Source organism: Rhinatrema bivittatum, chromosome 8 (genome assembly GCF_901001135.1).
Source record: "Rhinatrema bivittatum chromosome 8, aRhiBiv1.1, whole genome shotgun sequence".
NCBI classification, from domain to species: Eukaryota; Metazoa; Chordata; class Amphibia; order Gymnophiona; family Rhinatrematidae; genus Rhinatrema; species Rhinatrema bivittatum.
Window position 1 is genome coordinate 227,786,664 of NC_042622.1, and position 17,258 is coordinate 227,803,921.

The 17,258-nt window shown below is 48.9% G+C and overlaps 1 protein-coding gene across 1 annotated transcript in view; it reads right to left on the bottom strand.

Annotated features, from left to right (window-relative positions):
- LOC115097804 (involucrin-like) overlaps window positions 1–17,258 on the bottom strand; it is a 110,065-nt gene that overhangs the window by 46,817 nt on the left and 45,990 nt on the right. The window contains exon 3 of the mRNA XM_029613867.1: window positions 6,168–7,414. Within this exon, the coding sequence (XP_029469727.1) occupies window positions 6,168–7,414 (1,247 nt within the window). The remainder of the gene's footprint in view (window positions 1–6,167; window positions 7,415–17,258) is intronic.

A 17,258-nucleotide genomic window follows, 5' to 3' on the forward strand; every position in this document is an offset into this window, starting at 1 on the left:
GCCTCGGGGCCATTCCGGGGCCACAAGGATTAACTTCCCCGAGTGAACTTCTCCTGAAATGTTTGCCTATCAGAGGCCTTGACGGAAACACAAAGCAGAACATCATGCGGCCACGGGAGTACCAGGGTATTGACCCCTTCCGCTCAGTGCTCTCTTCTGCGACTGAAGAAGCGGGGTGCCTTGGCGTTTGTTCGAGTTGCCATCAAATCCAGGTGAGGAGTGCCCCACCTACATGAGATGAGGCTCAACACTTCCAATGACAGCTCCCACTCTCTGGGGTCTAGCCTTTGGCGGCTCAGAAAATTCGCTTGCACATTGTCGGTCTCCACAATGTGCGATGCTGCTAACAAGGCCAGATGCTTCTCTGCCCAGGCCATCAGCTGCTCTGTTTCTAGAGCAACTTGATAACTGATGTAGGCTACTGTCGTCGCATTGTGTGACAGAATCCATACCGCCCGATTGCGCAAGAGTGGAAGAAACCTCTCTAATGCCTGTCGTACCGCTCTGGTCTCCAGGCGATTGATGGACCACTTTGCCTCCTCCTTCGACCACTGATCCTTGAACAGACTGGAATTGGCACACCGCCCCTCAACCGGAGAGGCTGGTGTCAGTGGTCACTACTATCCACTGTGGTATTTCAAGGTCCAACCTGCACCGCAAGTGTTTTCGGACAATCCACCTACCAAGACTGAACCTGGAGGACTCTGTGAGCGGTAAGGATGCCTGGAACTGCTCTGACCTCGGGTCCCAACAGGATAGCAATGCTTTCTGTAAGGGTCTCACATGAGCAAATGCCCACGGGACCAACTCCAGAGTGGATGCCATGGAGCTAAGGACCTGCAAGTAATCCCAGGCCCTGGGCACCACCGCCAACAGATGTTGAACTTGAGACTGCAACTTCCTGATCCTTCCCTTCACTAGAAAGACCTTGCCCACATGGGTATCGAAACATGCTCCTAACAAGTCCAGAAACTGAGAAGGACGAAGGTGACGCGGAATGGTTGACGACCAACCGAGGACCCCAAAAGGTACAAGACCTTGTCTACTGCTTGCCTGCAGAGCTCCTCTGACTCCACTCAGATGAGCCAGTTGTCCAAGTACAGGAGGACCAGCACTCCCTCCCGCTGGAGGGCTGCTGTCATCACCACCACTTTGGTGAACGTGCGCAGAGCTGTAGCTAGGTCGAAAGGGAGGGCACAGAACTGGAATTGCATCCCGATGATCATGAAACGGAGAAACCTCTGGTGATCCCTGCGAATCCCTATGTGCAGATACGCTTCCATCAGATCTAGGGAAGCCAAGAACTCACCTCAGCATACCGGCTGTTATAACTGAGCGTAGGGTCTCCATCCTAAATCACGGGACTCTGAAGGCTTTGTTCACCTGCTTCACGTACAGAATCAGGCGGAAGGAGCCTTCCTTCTTTGGCACCGCGAAGTAAATGGAATAGCAGCCAACTCCACATTCTTCCTGAGGGACACGAAAAATGGCCCCCAGACTGAGCACACGCTGGATTGTTTGCTGAAGTATCACTTTCTTCAATGGGGAGCCGCATGGCAAGATGATAAACAGGTCATGTAGAGGCCGAGCAAAATCTAAAGCGTAACCGCTTTCTATGATACTTAGAACCCACTGGTCCGACATTTTCTTGCCCCATGCCTCGTGAAAAAGGGCCAACCGACCCCCTATCAGTGGGATGGAGGAACAGGCCGGCTGTATCTCATTGGCAGGACTTGGAGCCGAGGACCCCTGAGTGGCGCCATCCCGGTTCACTCTACATCCTTGAAAGGATTGGGACCTTCCTGCGGGCTGTCGTTGACCTGCTCCTAGTGCCCTGTTCTGACGAAACCGCCTTTGCCCCCGAAAACGAGAGCGGGTGGGGAGAAAACCCCTAGCCCCTCTGGGCTTATCCTCTGGAAGTTTGTGTAACTTGTTGTTGCCCAAAAACCTGATCAGCTGGTCCAAGTCTTTGCCAAAAAGAAATTTGCTCTTCAAGGGCATCGCACTGAGCTGGGCATTGGAGGATACATCTGCTGACCAATTGTGAAGCCAGAGAAGCTGCCTCGCCGAGACTGCTGATTCCATAGCCCGGGAGGAAGTACGAAGACCATACAGGGCATCCGTTCCATAGGCCACCGCTGCTTCCAAGCACTTGGCCTGAACAGACTCCTGGGGGGGGGGGGGGGGGGGGGGGAAGGTCCCTAATGCTCAACAGCTGCTGCACCCTGTGGAGACCCTCACGGAGCATGAAGCTGTTGCAGACAGCCGCCTGAATGTAGAGGGCTGACACCTAACAAAATTCTCTTGAGATGCACTTCGAGCTTCCGGTCCTGCAGGTCCTTAAGGGCCGCTGCCCCCAGCGACCGGGATGGTAGTTCTCTTGGTGACAGCTGACACAGAGGCATCCACCTTGGGCACTTTCAACAGGTCCAGCCTCTCCTCCCGTAAAGGATAGAGCTTGTCCGTCACTCTGGCCACTTTCAAACCTGTCTCTGGAGCATTCCACTCCCCGGTCATCAACTGCTACACCATATGGTGAAAAGGAAAGGTCTTCGCCGGTCCTCACAAGCCAGACAAGACAGGGTCTACCGTGTCCTGGCCTGGAACATCCTATGGGACCACAATACCCAGCTCCTCTAGGACATGTGGGATTAGAGGGTCCAATTCCTCCCTCTGAAATAAACGAAAGACTTTTGGATTGTCCCCATCTAAAGGAAGAGACTTATCTGGCTCCTCGCCCTGATCTCCCGCAAGGAAAGGATAGAGCACTGAATCCTGAGCTGTGGTCCCCAAGGGACCAGAGGATCCTAAGGGGGGTCCCCCGCTTCGCGCCGAGAAGCGGGACTCCTAATCTTCCAAATACGAACAGCCCCCTGGGGATCCTGTCTCCTGGGGACCTTAGCTGGCAGGACTTCGGCTGGTGAGAAGCCCCCGAACGGGCCTGACTGGCCAGATAGGCCTCGTGCATGAGAAGCACAAAGTCTGCAGTAAATTTAGTAGGGCCCCCAGCACTCCCAAGAACCACGGGGAAATCAGTTGGGCCACTAGAACCCTCTTCGCGGGGATCGGGCTCCTCCTCCCAAATATCTGCACTCAAACTAGCCGGAGAGAGATCAGGCAGGAGATCCCCCTTCCCCCACTGCCATCTGCTGAACCGTGCCAAAGGACTCCAAGATGGAAATTGTACCCACAATCAGCAGGAATGGGTCGGCCTTGAGCGCTGACGGAGCAGGCCGCTTGCCCGCACCGTGGGTCCTGCCTGTTTTTGCCCCTGCTGCCCCTGAAGAGCCCTCCCCCCTCTGGGGAGGCAACGCACACAAAGTCCTTCGCGGGAGAGCCGCGAAGCAAGCTCTCCGCAGACCGTGCATCTGGCACCCACAGCATCGCAGCGGGAAGGGGGGGGGGGGGGGTGTGCCGATAAGCAAGCAATCTGAGATCCCAAGGCGCGGGGAATGGCCTAAACAGGGTCCAGCTGCTGACAGCCCCCGATCCAGCACAAAAAGGCAGCTGCCAGCAGTGACCTCTGCTTTTTGGGTTTTAATTTAATTTAATTTTTTTTTAAACAAGCTTACCGGCTCTGACCAAAGCCTGCAGAAATTGGGGGGAGGGGGAGGGGGGGCAGACCCACGGTATCACCACCCCCCATGCCACTAAAGAAAGGAGAACAACTCCGAGTCACCGACCCTGCAACGGACACCTGCGACCAGGGGGGATGGTCCCACTAGGACCTGCCATCCCCCTGGGAGGAATAAAGGATCCTTTCTTGTCCTTAGCTGTTTCTGCTAGAAAACAATTATATTTTAATCTCTTTGTTTTGTTTTTTGAAAACCTAGAATGGACACAGCCGCAGGTTAAGCACCACCTTTATCTGCTGGAGACAGAGAAATACTGAGAAGATGCTGGTACTACACCCAGTTAAGAGGGGCGCTCTTCGAGTTTTTGTGTCTCCATCTGCCGGAAGGGAGGCAAAACCCACCTGTCTGGACTGATCCGGGTACATACAGGTAACTACCCCACAGAATTTCAGCAACAGACAGGTCTATCCAGTACCGAGTGGTAGGAAGAGCTGCGTTAGTGCCTGCGGCACCCGCGGTTGCCGCACGCACAGTGCAGCTCACCTACCGCTCGATCCTGAACACTAATTTTATTTAAATGTAAACCGCGTCTGTGAAGCCTTAGGCCCGCGCAACCCATTTTACTGGATAGAGCGCCTATACAGTATCCTGGGTGCGCGGGCCTAAGGCTTCACGCCACGCTGGTATCTGTCATTTCAAATGTCATTTGAAATGACAGATACCAGGAAGTCGGGACTGCCAGTCCCCCCTCCCCTCCTCCCGAAGCAGGGCGCGAAAAGCAGCCTTGCTCCGGGAGGAGGGGAGAAGAGATGACAGCGGCGAAGCAAAAAAAAAAAAAGCAAAAAAACCAAAAGCAAAAAGTAAGTCGCTTCGCTGCTTCACTCTTCCCTCCTCCCGGAGCAGGGCGCGAAAAGCAGCCTTGCTCCGGGAGGAGGGAAGCGGCGAAGCGACTTACTTCTTGCTTTTGGTTTTTTCGCTTTTTTTTTTTTTCTTCGCCGCTGTCATTTTCTCCCCTCCTCCCGGAGCAGGGCGCGAAAAGCAGCCTTGCTCCGGGAGGAGGGAAGACACTGACAGCGGCGAAGCAAAAAAAAAAAACCAAAAGCAATTTTGGGTTTTTTTTTTCCAAAAGCGACAATTTTGTTTTTTTTCCAAAAGCGACTTACTTTTGGGATCTGTCAAGATCTCAAAAGTAAGTCGCTTTTGGACGCCTGCACAACTTACTTTTTTGCAGCCATCAGCAGGAGGAACACGATCGTAGCTCCTCCCGACGAAGATGGCCGCCTGCACGGGGGAAAGTGTACAATTGGCTGCTCAAGACGTGGCGTCACATCCCGTGACGCCAAACGTCATGACGTCACGTCTTCGGCGGCCAATTGCATGCTTTCCCCCGTGCAGGCGGCCATCTTCGTCGGGAGGAGCTACGATCGTGTTCCTGCTGATGGCTGCAAAAAAGTAAGTTGTGCAGGCGTCCAAAAGCGACTTACTTTTGGGATCTTGACAGATCCCAAAAGTAAGTCGCTTTTGGAAAAAAAACAAAATTGTCGCTTTTGGAAAAAAAAAACCAAAATTGCTTTTGTTTTTTTTTTCGCTTCGCCGCTAGTGTCTATTCTCCCCTCCTCCCGGAGCAAGGCTGAAAAAGCAGCTCCGGGAGGAGGGAAGAACTGAAGCGGCGAAGCAACTTACTTGCACGAGGGAAAGCAGTCTCCGTGGCAGCCCCAGTCCAGGGGGGCTGCAACGTTTTTTTCGCTTTTTTTTTTTGGCTTCGGGAGGAGGGGAGAGGACTGGGGCTGCCACGGAGACCGGCACCCATGATCGCGGCCGGGGCAGGTGAGCGGGGGCTGGGGGAAAGCTTGCCACCTACCCTTACCCCTGCCTCTACCGCAGGGGTCAGAGTAGGCGGTAAGTTTGCAGGTTAAACGCGCGACAAAACGGCAGGGAAAACTAGCGATAGTCGGGGCACAGGTTACGGGATGCTAGGGAATAGCTAATTCGCTCGTTTGCATACAATATACATGCCGCGTGCGGAAGGGGTTGCCCGGGGAATTTAGGACGCGGTAGGAGTAGGTTAAAGGGGATTCGGGATCGCAGGAAGGGCTAACGCGGCCGGAAAGTGAGTAGAGAGCCGGTTAGGGACGGGGAAACCGCGGACGCACTTTACAGGATAGACCTGAGAGTTGGATAAAATCCTGGAAACTCCAAAGACTGAAATAATTAACATAAATCTCTTGGGTAAAACAGACAAGCACAAAGAAGTTGAAGATCTACAATCTCTGACATGCAACCAGAAATAGAACCAGATACCCCATATGTCGTAAAGGGACAGCAATGATGTTCTCTAAACTAACTGGACAATAATTACACAATTACAGCAAGATGCTTAACAGTGTAAAAAAAAAATAGAAAATATTTTAATACTTCTATGTAGCAAATAAGATGATGAAATGTTAAAGCAGATGCATTACCTTGGATTTCATTTACAAGCCCATTAGTAACCTGGTCCAGAGAGACAGTTGCTTCAAACTGGTCTCTTCCAAAATCCACACACACAACACTGGAGTTTAAAAGGTTCCTGTTAGACATAAGGATACATACCTTGGGCTTCTTCTGTGGCACACACCCGCTTGGGTGAACTCACAGACTGCTGCATAGATTGGCCTCTCTTTCGTGTAACAGGGTAATGTACAGGAGTAGGAGTTGAGCTTTCTAAGGCAGGTGTGCTGTCTTCAGCAGCAGGCGTTTCTACTGTCTTGCTTCCCAACTCCATTTTTAGTTCTGCTTCTTCAGTAGGCTTGGAGGATGTCTCTTCAGATTTAGGCTCTTTTGGTTCAGGTTTTATCAGTTCTGCCTCTTCACTATTTTTTATTAGTTCTCTCTCTTCCACTGTAAGTTCCGTGACCTGTTCTGCCTCAGCTTTGGGTGCTGGTGAGGGAGTCTCCTGAGCCTTTGGCAGGGGTTGAGAGGCCTCTGCAGTTTTGATCAGTTCAGTCTCTTCTGAGCTGAGCTCTCTCAGTCCTGCTTCTTCAGTATTGTGTGTTAATTTTCTCTCTTCCACTTCAAGTTCCTTACCCTGTCCCGCCTCAGCTTCAGGCATCAGCCGGGAAGTCTCCTGAGTCTTGGACAAGTACTGAGGGGCCTTCTCTGGTTTTATCAGTTTAGTCTCTTTTGAATTGGGCTCTAGGCCTGCTTCTTCAGTATTGTGGGTGTGTGCTTGCTCTTTAACTGAGCATTCCTTGACCTGATCCATCTCTGCTTTTTGTACCAGCTGGGGGGTCTCTTGGGTCTTGGGTGCCAGAGGAGGTATCTCCTCAGTTTTTATAAATTCAGTCTCTTCTGATTTAGGCTCCTTCAGTCCTACCTCTTCAGTATGGCGCATTTGTTCTCTCTCTTCTTTGTCCTTGGGTGCTGGCTGGGGAGCCTCCTGGGCCTTGGGAACCAGTGAAGGAGTCTCCTCAGGTTTTATTTGTTCAATCTCTTCAGATTTGGGCTCTTTTAGTCCTACCTCTTCACTACTGTGTGTTAATTTTCTCTCTTCCACTGCATGCTCCTTGACCTGTCCAGCCTCGGCCTTGGGTGCTGGCAGGAGAGCATCTTGGGCCTCGTGCTCTTGCAGTCCAGGTTTAGGTTCTTCCATTTCTCTCTTCACAATTACGGGCTCAGACAGCTGGGTTTCCATAATCATGTGCTCCTCTGTCAGGGACTCTTCTGATTCAGAATGGTCTAAATTATCTTCCTCGGCTTTTAAGGCTTCTAAATAGGAAGATTTGCCCAGAGATAGGCATACTTCAGTTACCTTCATCCGATAGTATCTATAAGCTGCACTTCTTCTCTTATTTAAAAACCTACAGTGAACAAATATGAATATTTATAGTTGATGAACATAGTTGCTTATAGTGACCAGTTAATTAACAAGCGAACAAACTGAAATCAAAATAGATTCTTGTTGGAAATTAAAACTTTATCCTACTATTGTTTTGCAATGCTGTAAAACTGAAGGATTTTTTTTTTTTTTTTAAACACCAACTTCTGGCTTTGCAATTTCACTTACAGTGCCAGAAGCAATGTACTGTACCACCAATTAAGCAATCCAAGCCTCAAAAGAAAAATGTTTTCATTTGGCAATTTTCTATTAATTCCAAACAACATTCGGGATCGTTGGGTATGTCCTGCCTGGGGTGTTAAGAGACCTGAGGCCACTGCTACAATGTGGAACTCAACCCCTCTTCCTCCTCTCAGTGAACCAAGTGACTCGTCCTCTACAGTTTGAGAATTTTGCCCACAGACAAGTAAAGGAGGAAAATAGAGAAAAAAAAATGGTTAGGCCTGTATTCTTTCCCTTACTTGCGTGTATGCCAAAAAAATCTTTCATGCCTGCTGGAAAATAAGAACACTTACAAAGATGATCACAATAAGCAACAAGGGGCAAAGAGTTGCAAGCAGCAAGTCTAAGCAGTTGCATAAATAAAGTACACGCTGCCATCACCACTCCAAAAAAACTGGTTCTTATTGTTCTTGTGTTAACAAAATTTCTTCTATTAGGCTCTTTGAACAGTCAGTACCATTGGGACCCATCCTGGCAGTATCTTCAGGGTTTTGAAAATTCACTTATCTGGCAAGAATGCATTAGAAACAGGAAGGCAACATCTTCAGCACCTAATCAGAGCCCGGAAACCTATAGCGGCATCATCTCCAGCCCCGACTGGGCCCCCAAAAGTGAGGTGGGAGCAGGAAAGGACTTCTTCAGTCACAATCGTGGCCTAGAAGGAAACAGCAGGATGGCAGGGAGGAGACAGACTGCTGGCAGCAGGGCTGAAGGGAAGAGGAAAGCAGGAAGGCTGAAGAGAGAATTGAGAGGTCTGCACCGAGACGGGGAGTGACTGGAGGAAAGAGCATTGCACCAGAAAGAGAGAGTGGAGGAGAGTGAGGGCTGCGCTGGGGTGGGCAGGGCAAGCACTTATGTCACCCTCCCAAAACAAATTACTGGAAAGGGGGTGGGACAAGGGCATTTTGTCTTTGGTGAGTCGATCTTGGAGTATTTTTTCAAATCACTGAGCATCTTATTGATTTTGATTGAGCGTAGCTTGAAGGCTTCATCTGCCAAAACCTAGCTATTTGCTCTCTAGTGTTTGGTGGCAATATGAATAAAACTCCCAGAGGCTCTCCCTGCAGATCTCCTATCCTGAAGCATGAGATTTTTCCACAAAGTAGTAATTGCTCTGGCAGAATAATTCTGAGAACATCTGGAAAGGTTTTGCTACTCTTATAAGCTTTGGAAATGCATAAATGTAGATGACAGTATTTTATGTTTCTCCTTTTCTTTAGGTTTTTGAGGATAAAGTTGTTAGCCCTGTTCCCACGCTTGTTCCTAATATAAATTCTAGTTCCCATGCTAACCAGAAAGTTATCTTGCGTGTACCTTTTGTCCCAAATCCTACTAATGTAAAGGAGATAATGTTCCACTCATGGGATGTTAAGAGAAACACTACAGCTTTATTCAGACTGCCTGAGCAATTTTTTTCTTCTATTTGGATCTGCTAAGAAAAGATCCTTAAGCTTGCCGACCCTTCTGTTTGAGCAAAATGCCAGCAAGAATGCACTACCAGGGGTTCAAAAGGAGGCCCCATCAAAGCATTTAGATCACAACAGGCTTCAGGATCCTGGAAAGCTGAAGATTAATGGATCTGAGAAATCCAAGTACATCAGGGTAAGACAACTAACTGGCCTTTATCTGGCCCCTATATTGCTGAGATGGCAGCATACTGAGACTAACCCATATCAATACACTTAAACAAGTTGAGAATAACTGCATGGATGCCCTTAACTTGCTTATATCTGTATCTGTGCAACAGAGAGAATATTTAAGAGTTACTGGTGGAGGGGCTCCTGACCCTTCAAGAGATCCTCCACTATTCTTTCTAAACATCATTTAAACATTAAGGCTTGATACTTTGGGGAATGTCCTCCGGTCCTTTAGGTGGCAGAGCTTTCTCAAAGCACACAGAGATGTGCTCTATGTACCCATGTGACTCCCATCCTGCCTCAGTCTGTTATCCAAGCTCTGGATGGAGTCTGATAGGAGACTGTCCAGGGAGGCGGGCGGGAATTACATGGGTTAATTCTTTCTGCTATCCACGGAAAACATTGTTTACAGTAAGCGAACTTGCTCTTTTCCGCAGATAAGCAGGCTGAATTAGCCATGAGTTTGGGGAGTCCCAAGCTGGAAGGTCGGAGCATCAGTGCCCCCTGGGGGGGGCAGGGTACTGCCTCTTCCAGTTTCCAATGACGCAATCAACCTGACCCGTGGTCGTGGAGTCTCATTTGTCCTTGACAGAGGATGGGTCGATCCTCTCTACGGCCACCTGTTGATCAGCAGTGGTGTAATGTGTAAGGCATGCAATAACGGTCGCATGGCGGCTCACGAATATCCATGACGAGCGCATCCCTCATAGTGCGATGGATGCCACAATTGCTCTGTCTCGGTGGCTTCAGTGCATCTTCAGAATGTTTTATGTTTGCCGGACCAAGACAAGATGCACTAGGACCCGGAGCTTGGGCACTTCATCTTGAAGGATGCCCCAGTTAGGAGTGCTAGACTCCGAGTGTACGCAGCGGTCACAGTAGGTTGGGCAGATTTGGGATCCAACGTGTGAAATCACCTTCTGCGTTTGCCTTAAGCGGCTCCGGGGGTCATCCTGAGGAGATGATAGACTGCGATGGCGCTGACGCACCCTGTCCGATGCCACTGCCCTTCTTGCTAAGCATGGAGGAGAAAATCTTCTATTTATTTTATTATTTAACAGCTTTTATATACTGTCGTTAAGTAGTACCATCACAACGTTTTACATTTTAAACACTAACATAATAACATAATAAATATTAATAATCAAATAAAATACATCAAAAAATTACTTAAAAATAAAAGCCAAATGTAAAATTTATAAAAGAAATCTAAAAACATAAAACATTACTAATAAAATAGAATACACAATAAATACTAAAATCCTAAATAGAACAAAAAAACAACAGATGATGACTCTAAGAATCTCCTTTCACGATGGTAAAGGCCTGTGTGTATAGCCAGGTTTTCAAATCCTTCTTAAATTTCCTGAGGTCATGTTGTAGTCTGAGTTTCAGTGGTATGGCATTCCAGATTTTTGACCTGGCGAGTAAAATTACACAAATTCTACACACTTCCTGGGTAGCAGAGGTGGTTTGATACATGTTCTTCACTCCACCTTGCGTGGTTGGCACAATTACCATGGTAGTCCTTCCAGGCAGGGTACTTACTGGAAGACACCCCCCCCCCACCCCCATGCCGTGCTTCTGGATCGGTAGGTTCAGGTATGTTGATGTGTCCTTCTACCTCCCCAATGTTGGATGCTAGCAGGAGCACATCAGGTGGAGAAAGGATCACCCTTCCTGACAGCAGGTCTCCTATATGTCCATGGGCATTAGCTTCCCACTGGGTGGATGAACCAGGCAAGTGTCCCACCGTCTCCATGGACCATCAAGGTCCTGAGTGTGATACCGATCCCATTCGAGTTTAGTCTCTAAGTGGCCCTTGTATGTGGGATACAAGGAAATTATACGGTGGTCTCGTTGCCTATGGGAAGAGGGAAGCATCTTGTACTAGTATACAGAAAGACATGATTTAATGGGACAGTCAACATGGATTTACCCAAGGGAAGTCTTGCCTAACAAATCTGCTTCATTTTTTTTGAAGGGGTTAATAAACATGTGGATAAAGGTGAACCGGTAGATGTAGTGTATTTGGATTTTCAGAAGGCGTTTGACAAAGTCCCTCATGAGAGGCTTCTACGAAAACTAAAAAGTCATGGGATAGGAGGCAATGTCCTTTCGTGGATTACAAACTGGTTAAAAGACAGGAAACCGAGAGTAGGATTAAATGGTCAATTTTCTCAGTGGAAAAGGGTAAACAGTGGAGTGCCTCAGGGATCTGTACTTGGACCGGTGCTTTTCAATATATATATATATATATAAATGATCTGGAAAGGAATACGAGTGAGGTTATCAAATTTGCAGATGATACAAAATTATTCAGAGTAGTTAAATCACAAGCAGACTGTGATACATTACAGGAGGACCTTGCAAGACTGGAAGATTGGGCATCCAAATGGCAGATGAAATTTAATGTGGACAAGTGCAAGGTGTTGCATGAGGTTTTGGGTAGAAAGTTGGGAGGGTGATGGTCTGGGTTGATGTGGAAAGCAGAAACCATCTTTGGTAGGAAGTTAGGATGTGTACGCAGCATTACTTTGTCATGGTAAAATGCAAGTGAGGGTGGATAGTGAACTAAGGCTTGTAGTTCACTGATGTGCCTTGCAGAGGTGATGGCAACCAAGAAGAGCACTTTCCAGGAAGGTACCTGGGATGACAGGTGTCCAGTGGTTCGAAGGGTGGTAGCATGAGTTGCTGTAACACTATGTTTATATCCCACGGTACTGGAGGTTTTTGAGTCGGGGGCCATAGTCGCAGGACCCCTTTCATGAACCTGGAGACGAGTGAGTGACAAGAGATAGGTTCCCCGTTGAGAGGAGTGTGGTAAGCTGCTATGGCACTGAAGTGTACTCGAAGTGAGGAGGTGGCGAGGTCTTCCCGGTAAAGCAGATGGAGATATTCCAGGAGGCGTTCTGGTGGACAGGTGAGTGGATCTGTTCCCTTGGCCGAATACCAGGGAGCGTAGCGTGACCATTTTTGCTGGTAACTGAGCCTAGTTGATGGTTTTCTGGAGGAGACCAGAAAATCTTGAAGTTGAGGAGAAACGTTTAGGCTTTGGAATACGAGCCTTTCAACCTCCACATAGTGAGATTCAGAGATGAATGAAGTGGGTGAAGCAGAGATCCCCCTCCCTGGGTGAGGAGTCGTGACCTGCTGCCCAGGGGGATCAGTTGGTGGATCAATAGCTGTACTAGGTAGCTGTACCACGGCTGCCTTGCCCACACTGGGGCAATGAGTATCAAATCCACGTTGTCTTCGATACCACCTCTGGACTGTGCGGGAGATGAGAGGTATCGGCGGGAACACAAAGTAGGCCCTCCCTCCAATCTACAAGGAATGTGTCTTGTGCCTGCCGGTGGGCACTAGGGTATGCCGAGCAAAACAGGTTGACTTTCCTGTTCTGTTGTGAAGAGGTCGATGTGGGGAAGACCCCAAATGGAAAAGATCTGATTGGCCACCAGTTGATGGCGTTCCATTCGTGGGGTGAAAAATTCTGCTCAGCCTGTCCACTCTGGAGTTGTTTATTCCGGGCAGGTATGTAGCTTGTAGGGCAATGGCTTTGCTCCTTGCCCATTCCAGGATCTTGACGGCTTCCCTGCAAAGGCTCCAGGAACCTGACCCTCCTCCTTTGTTGATGTAAGGCATTGTGACTTGGTTGTCCGTATGGATCATGACAGTGTGACCTCAGAGGGTGTACTCGAAGGTTCGAAGGGCATTCCTGATGGCCCAAAGCTCTAGGAAGTTTATTTGTTGGGTTCTTTCCCATTTGGACCACAGTCCCTGAGCCTGTAGGTGGGAGAGGTGGGCTCCCCAGCCTGAAGGGGAGGCATCTGTGGTGAGGACTATATGATGTCGAGGGGGCCGTAAAGGCAAGCCCGCTGTTAGTGCTGGTGGTGTCAGCCACCACTGCAGGTCTTCTTCATGCTGGACGTTAGTGTGATTGGAGTGGAGCGGGGGCTGAAAAACTGACTCCATTGGGTCTTCAGGTCCCATTGCAAACGACGCATATGTAGTCGCGTATGTGGTAAGACATAAATGGACGCTGCCATGTGCCCCAGAATGGTGAGGATCTGGAGGGCCAGGGTGGTTGTGCTCCTTTATAGGCGATGAGCAAGTGTTGCGAGAGCAAGCGCCCAAGGCTCTGGAAGGAAGGCTCTGTCTTGAATAGTGTCGATATGAGCTCCGATGAACTGCAAGATTTGAGTAGGCTGTAGGCTGGACTTCTCGTAGTTTATCAGGAGGCCCAGATTGTCTAGGCAAGATATAGTTTGAAGCAGATTGTCTCTTAGAGTGGACTGGTTGGGGGCTACCAACAGCCAGTCGTCTAGGTAGGGAAATATACGGAGGTGCGCCATCGCAACCACTAGACATTTTGTGAAGACTCTGGGGGCGGAAGAGAGGCCAAATGGGACAACTTTGTACTGGAAGTGTCTCACATTCAAAAACGAAACAGAGGTATTGCCAGGATGTGGGATGCATCGGTATATGGGCATATACATCTTTCAAATCCAGTGAGCGCAGGTCCAGGATAGGCTGGAGCCCACCGGATTTCTTGGGAATAAGGAAGTATTGAGAATAGAATCCCTGTTGGAGTTGCGAGGGGGGGGGGCAACTCATGAATGCACCGCTGGTGGAGTAGTTGGTTGATCTCCTGAAGTAGAGGTCCACGGTGTACCTTGTGATGCATCTGGTGAACTAGGTGCGGTAAAGGTGGAAAAGAGTAAGTTCAGGGAATATCCATCCTGTACAATGTTCAAGACCCAAAGGTCGGATGTTATGTTGTCCCAGGCCAGGAGAAATTTGGACAGCCTGCCTCCAACTACAGGTGGTGGTAGCGGTGGGGCCAAAGTTCCTAAAAACCTTGCGGGTTTTTCGGGGAGTGGGTGTCTGTAGGTTATCTAGGCCAATGGTCCCCAACCCTGTCCTGGGGGTCCAAAAGCCAGTCGGGTTTTCAGGATATCCACAATGAATATGCATGAGAGAAAATTTGCATGTTATGGATATCCTGAAAACCCGACTGGCTGGTGGGCCCCCAGGACAGGGTTGGGGACCACTGATCTAGGCTGTCGAGGTGCGCGAGAACGTTGACGTGGTCCCTGCTGTAGGTACAGTTGCTGATGACTTGATTGGTAGGGGGAGTATCTATAAGAAGTATACAGCTTGTATGTTCATTGGGGGTAGTTCGGTTTCCTGTACGAGGAGAAGGAACGTCTGTATGAATTACCATCCTGGGGGACAAGTCAGTTATAGGACAGCCACTTTTTGTTCCTTGAGCTTTGCTACCGTCTCCGTCAGCTTATCGCCAAAGAGATTGTCTGGAAGACAAGGAAGGTCTGCCAGTTTCTCATGAATGTCATCTCTAATGGCACTCGCTTGTAGCCAAGCTAGGTGTCTCGCTGCTATGGCATTGGCGCTTCTCTTAGCTAATGTCTCAAAGCCTTTGTAGACCGAATGGAGAAGGTGACTGAGACCCTCTTCCATATCATGAAATTCTTGCGGGGTTCGATTGTCCGGTGACGAGCCCTGTACTAAGGGCTTTAGGGACTGGAGGCATTCAAACAGGTACTGCGTCACGTAGAACTGGTGATGCTATATTTTTGCATTTAACATGCCTGATTGAAAAGCATTCTTGGCAAAGTCGAGATATTTGCCGTCCTTATCCCGGGCGGGGTGTTCGAGTGGAGTCTCGATTTTTTCACCTTCTGCATCGCAGTTGAACCCCTGAAAAATACGGTGACTCCTGCATGCGGTATTTTAAATCAGTCTTTCGGGATGTAGGTAGTCCCGAGAAGGGGGATTCCCATGCCTTCTTCATTACCCCATCCAAGACAGCGTGAGACGGTAATGCCGTCGGTTCAGCAGGACTGTCGAAAACTTTTAGGATGCCCAGGCATTTCCTGCTTGGGGTCTGGGACCTTCCGGGTTTCGATATTTAGACGCTGTCCTACTTTCTCTAAAAATTTTGAGTAGGAAAGGTCCTCCGGGGGAGAAACAGGCTCAGGTGGAATTTCCGCAGGGTCTGATGGGTATTCTGTGGAGGAGCCTGGTGAGGTGAATGGTTGAGGGGAGTCCGCTGCTGGAGGAGACAGTTGTTGCGGCTGATCGACAGGGGAAGGTCCCACGCTTGGGCTGCCCCATGGTGTTGTTGGAACCTCAGAGGGGTGTCCAAGCTGGTTGTTGGTGCTGCTGTTCGATAGTGGTCAGAAACAGAGATAAGATCATGGAGATCTGTGAAATGGCTTGGGAAGCCAAGTCTGACGAAGGAGGTGGTGTCGGATGGATTGGAGTGCCCCCTGGCGGTACTGCTGCTAGCAGGATATCGCTATCTGGCACTATGGGGTGAGAGACATCCACTGGAGGGCGCCTTTCTTTCTCAAATAGTGGATCCTGCAAGCTTGATTCCCTTCAGTGGTGGGAGGCCCTGGAGAGGCCAGAAAAAACCTGACGAGGCCAAAAAACTGCAGGAAATTCTCGGTGATGAAGGGTCATCATGAATCTACCATGAGTAAGGGAGAGGGCTCCCTAGGACGTTTATGCCCCGAAGTGTGTTTCTTTGGTGGCCTGGTAGGAGGCTGCGTCGGTAGCGTCGGTGTCCCAGTCAGCTGAGTCAGAGGGTGCTCCGGAGTCGGCGGTGCATCAGTAGACCCAGTATGTGACGCAGATGCGTTGGTGCATCAGTGTTCCTGGAGCACGTTGATGCGTTGATGTTTTTTTATGTGCATCAGTGCGCCTGTGAGCCTTCGAAGCGCCGGTGTGTCGACACTTTTTTTTTTTTTTTTTAATTTAAAGTTTAAAGGAGGCCGAAGCCGTACAATAACATACAACAAAAAATGACACATGCCATCACTAACTTCCGTCTCCCGGGCTTAAACATGGTAAGTAAACTAAAACACGTTTGCAAAGTAACATACTCATCAACAGAACCAAGTCAAAACAAATATTGACCCCCAATCCCCCCCATTACCCCACCCTCCCTCCCCCTTGCCTCTCGACAGCAAAATACTGTACGGTGTGATAGGACCTTATACCCCTCAGAAAGAAAATAAAAGGAAGAAGAACCAGCAGTAGGACAAAAAGCATAATACCACCTACCCTCCATCCCAGGATACACATAAGTCTCTGCCCCCCCATCTCCAACAAGATCTGTCCATCAATGGCGAAAGCTCAACTGATAACCTCAAAAGGCCCAGACGGTTGGGCTGCAGCTCGAGACCAGGCCACGAACGGCTGCCATCGCACCTGGAAGCGTGAAAGTTTCTTCTGTTTGAGTGCTGTTAAATGTTCCAGATGCTGAAGCTGTGTCATCTTTGTTATTACTTGCTGTCTCGTTGGTGCCTTTTCCTGTTTCCATGCACGGGCGATCACCGATCTGGCCGCTATTAAAATTTGCGTGATTAAATAAAAATGTTCATATGCCTCATTGGTGAGTTGTAGATTTAAAAGAAACAGCGCTGGTGATAAGGTCAGTTTGGTGTTAGTAATGGACAAAATTAGGTCTGCAATGTCACTCCAAAACACAGCAATTACAGAACATGACCACCACATATGTAGATAGGTGCCAACCTCCCCACAGTTCCGCCAACATCTATTATCCCATTTGACAGAAAAGGAGTGCAGCTTGGAAGGAGTAATATGCCACCTATATAGAAGTTTATACCCCTGTTCTACTATATGAGCCGAAATAGAACTCTGTTTAATCTGCAGAAACCCCTCCCTCCAACATGATGTACCTCTAAGCTCAGGAATATCTTTTTCCCAATTCTTAAGATGAACAGGCAAGGCTGGCAGGTCCCCATTTAATAATAAATATATTTTGGATATAACTCTGCCAATGCTGTTAGCCTGATCACAGAATCCCTCGAGCAGGGTTTTACCCTGCAGCAGCTCTCGTTTCACTGGGGGCTTCCCCAAAAAATGTTTAATTTGAATATAAGAGTATTCATCCGC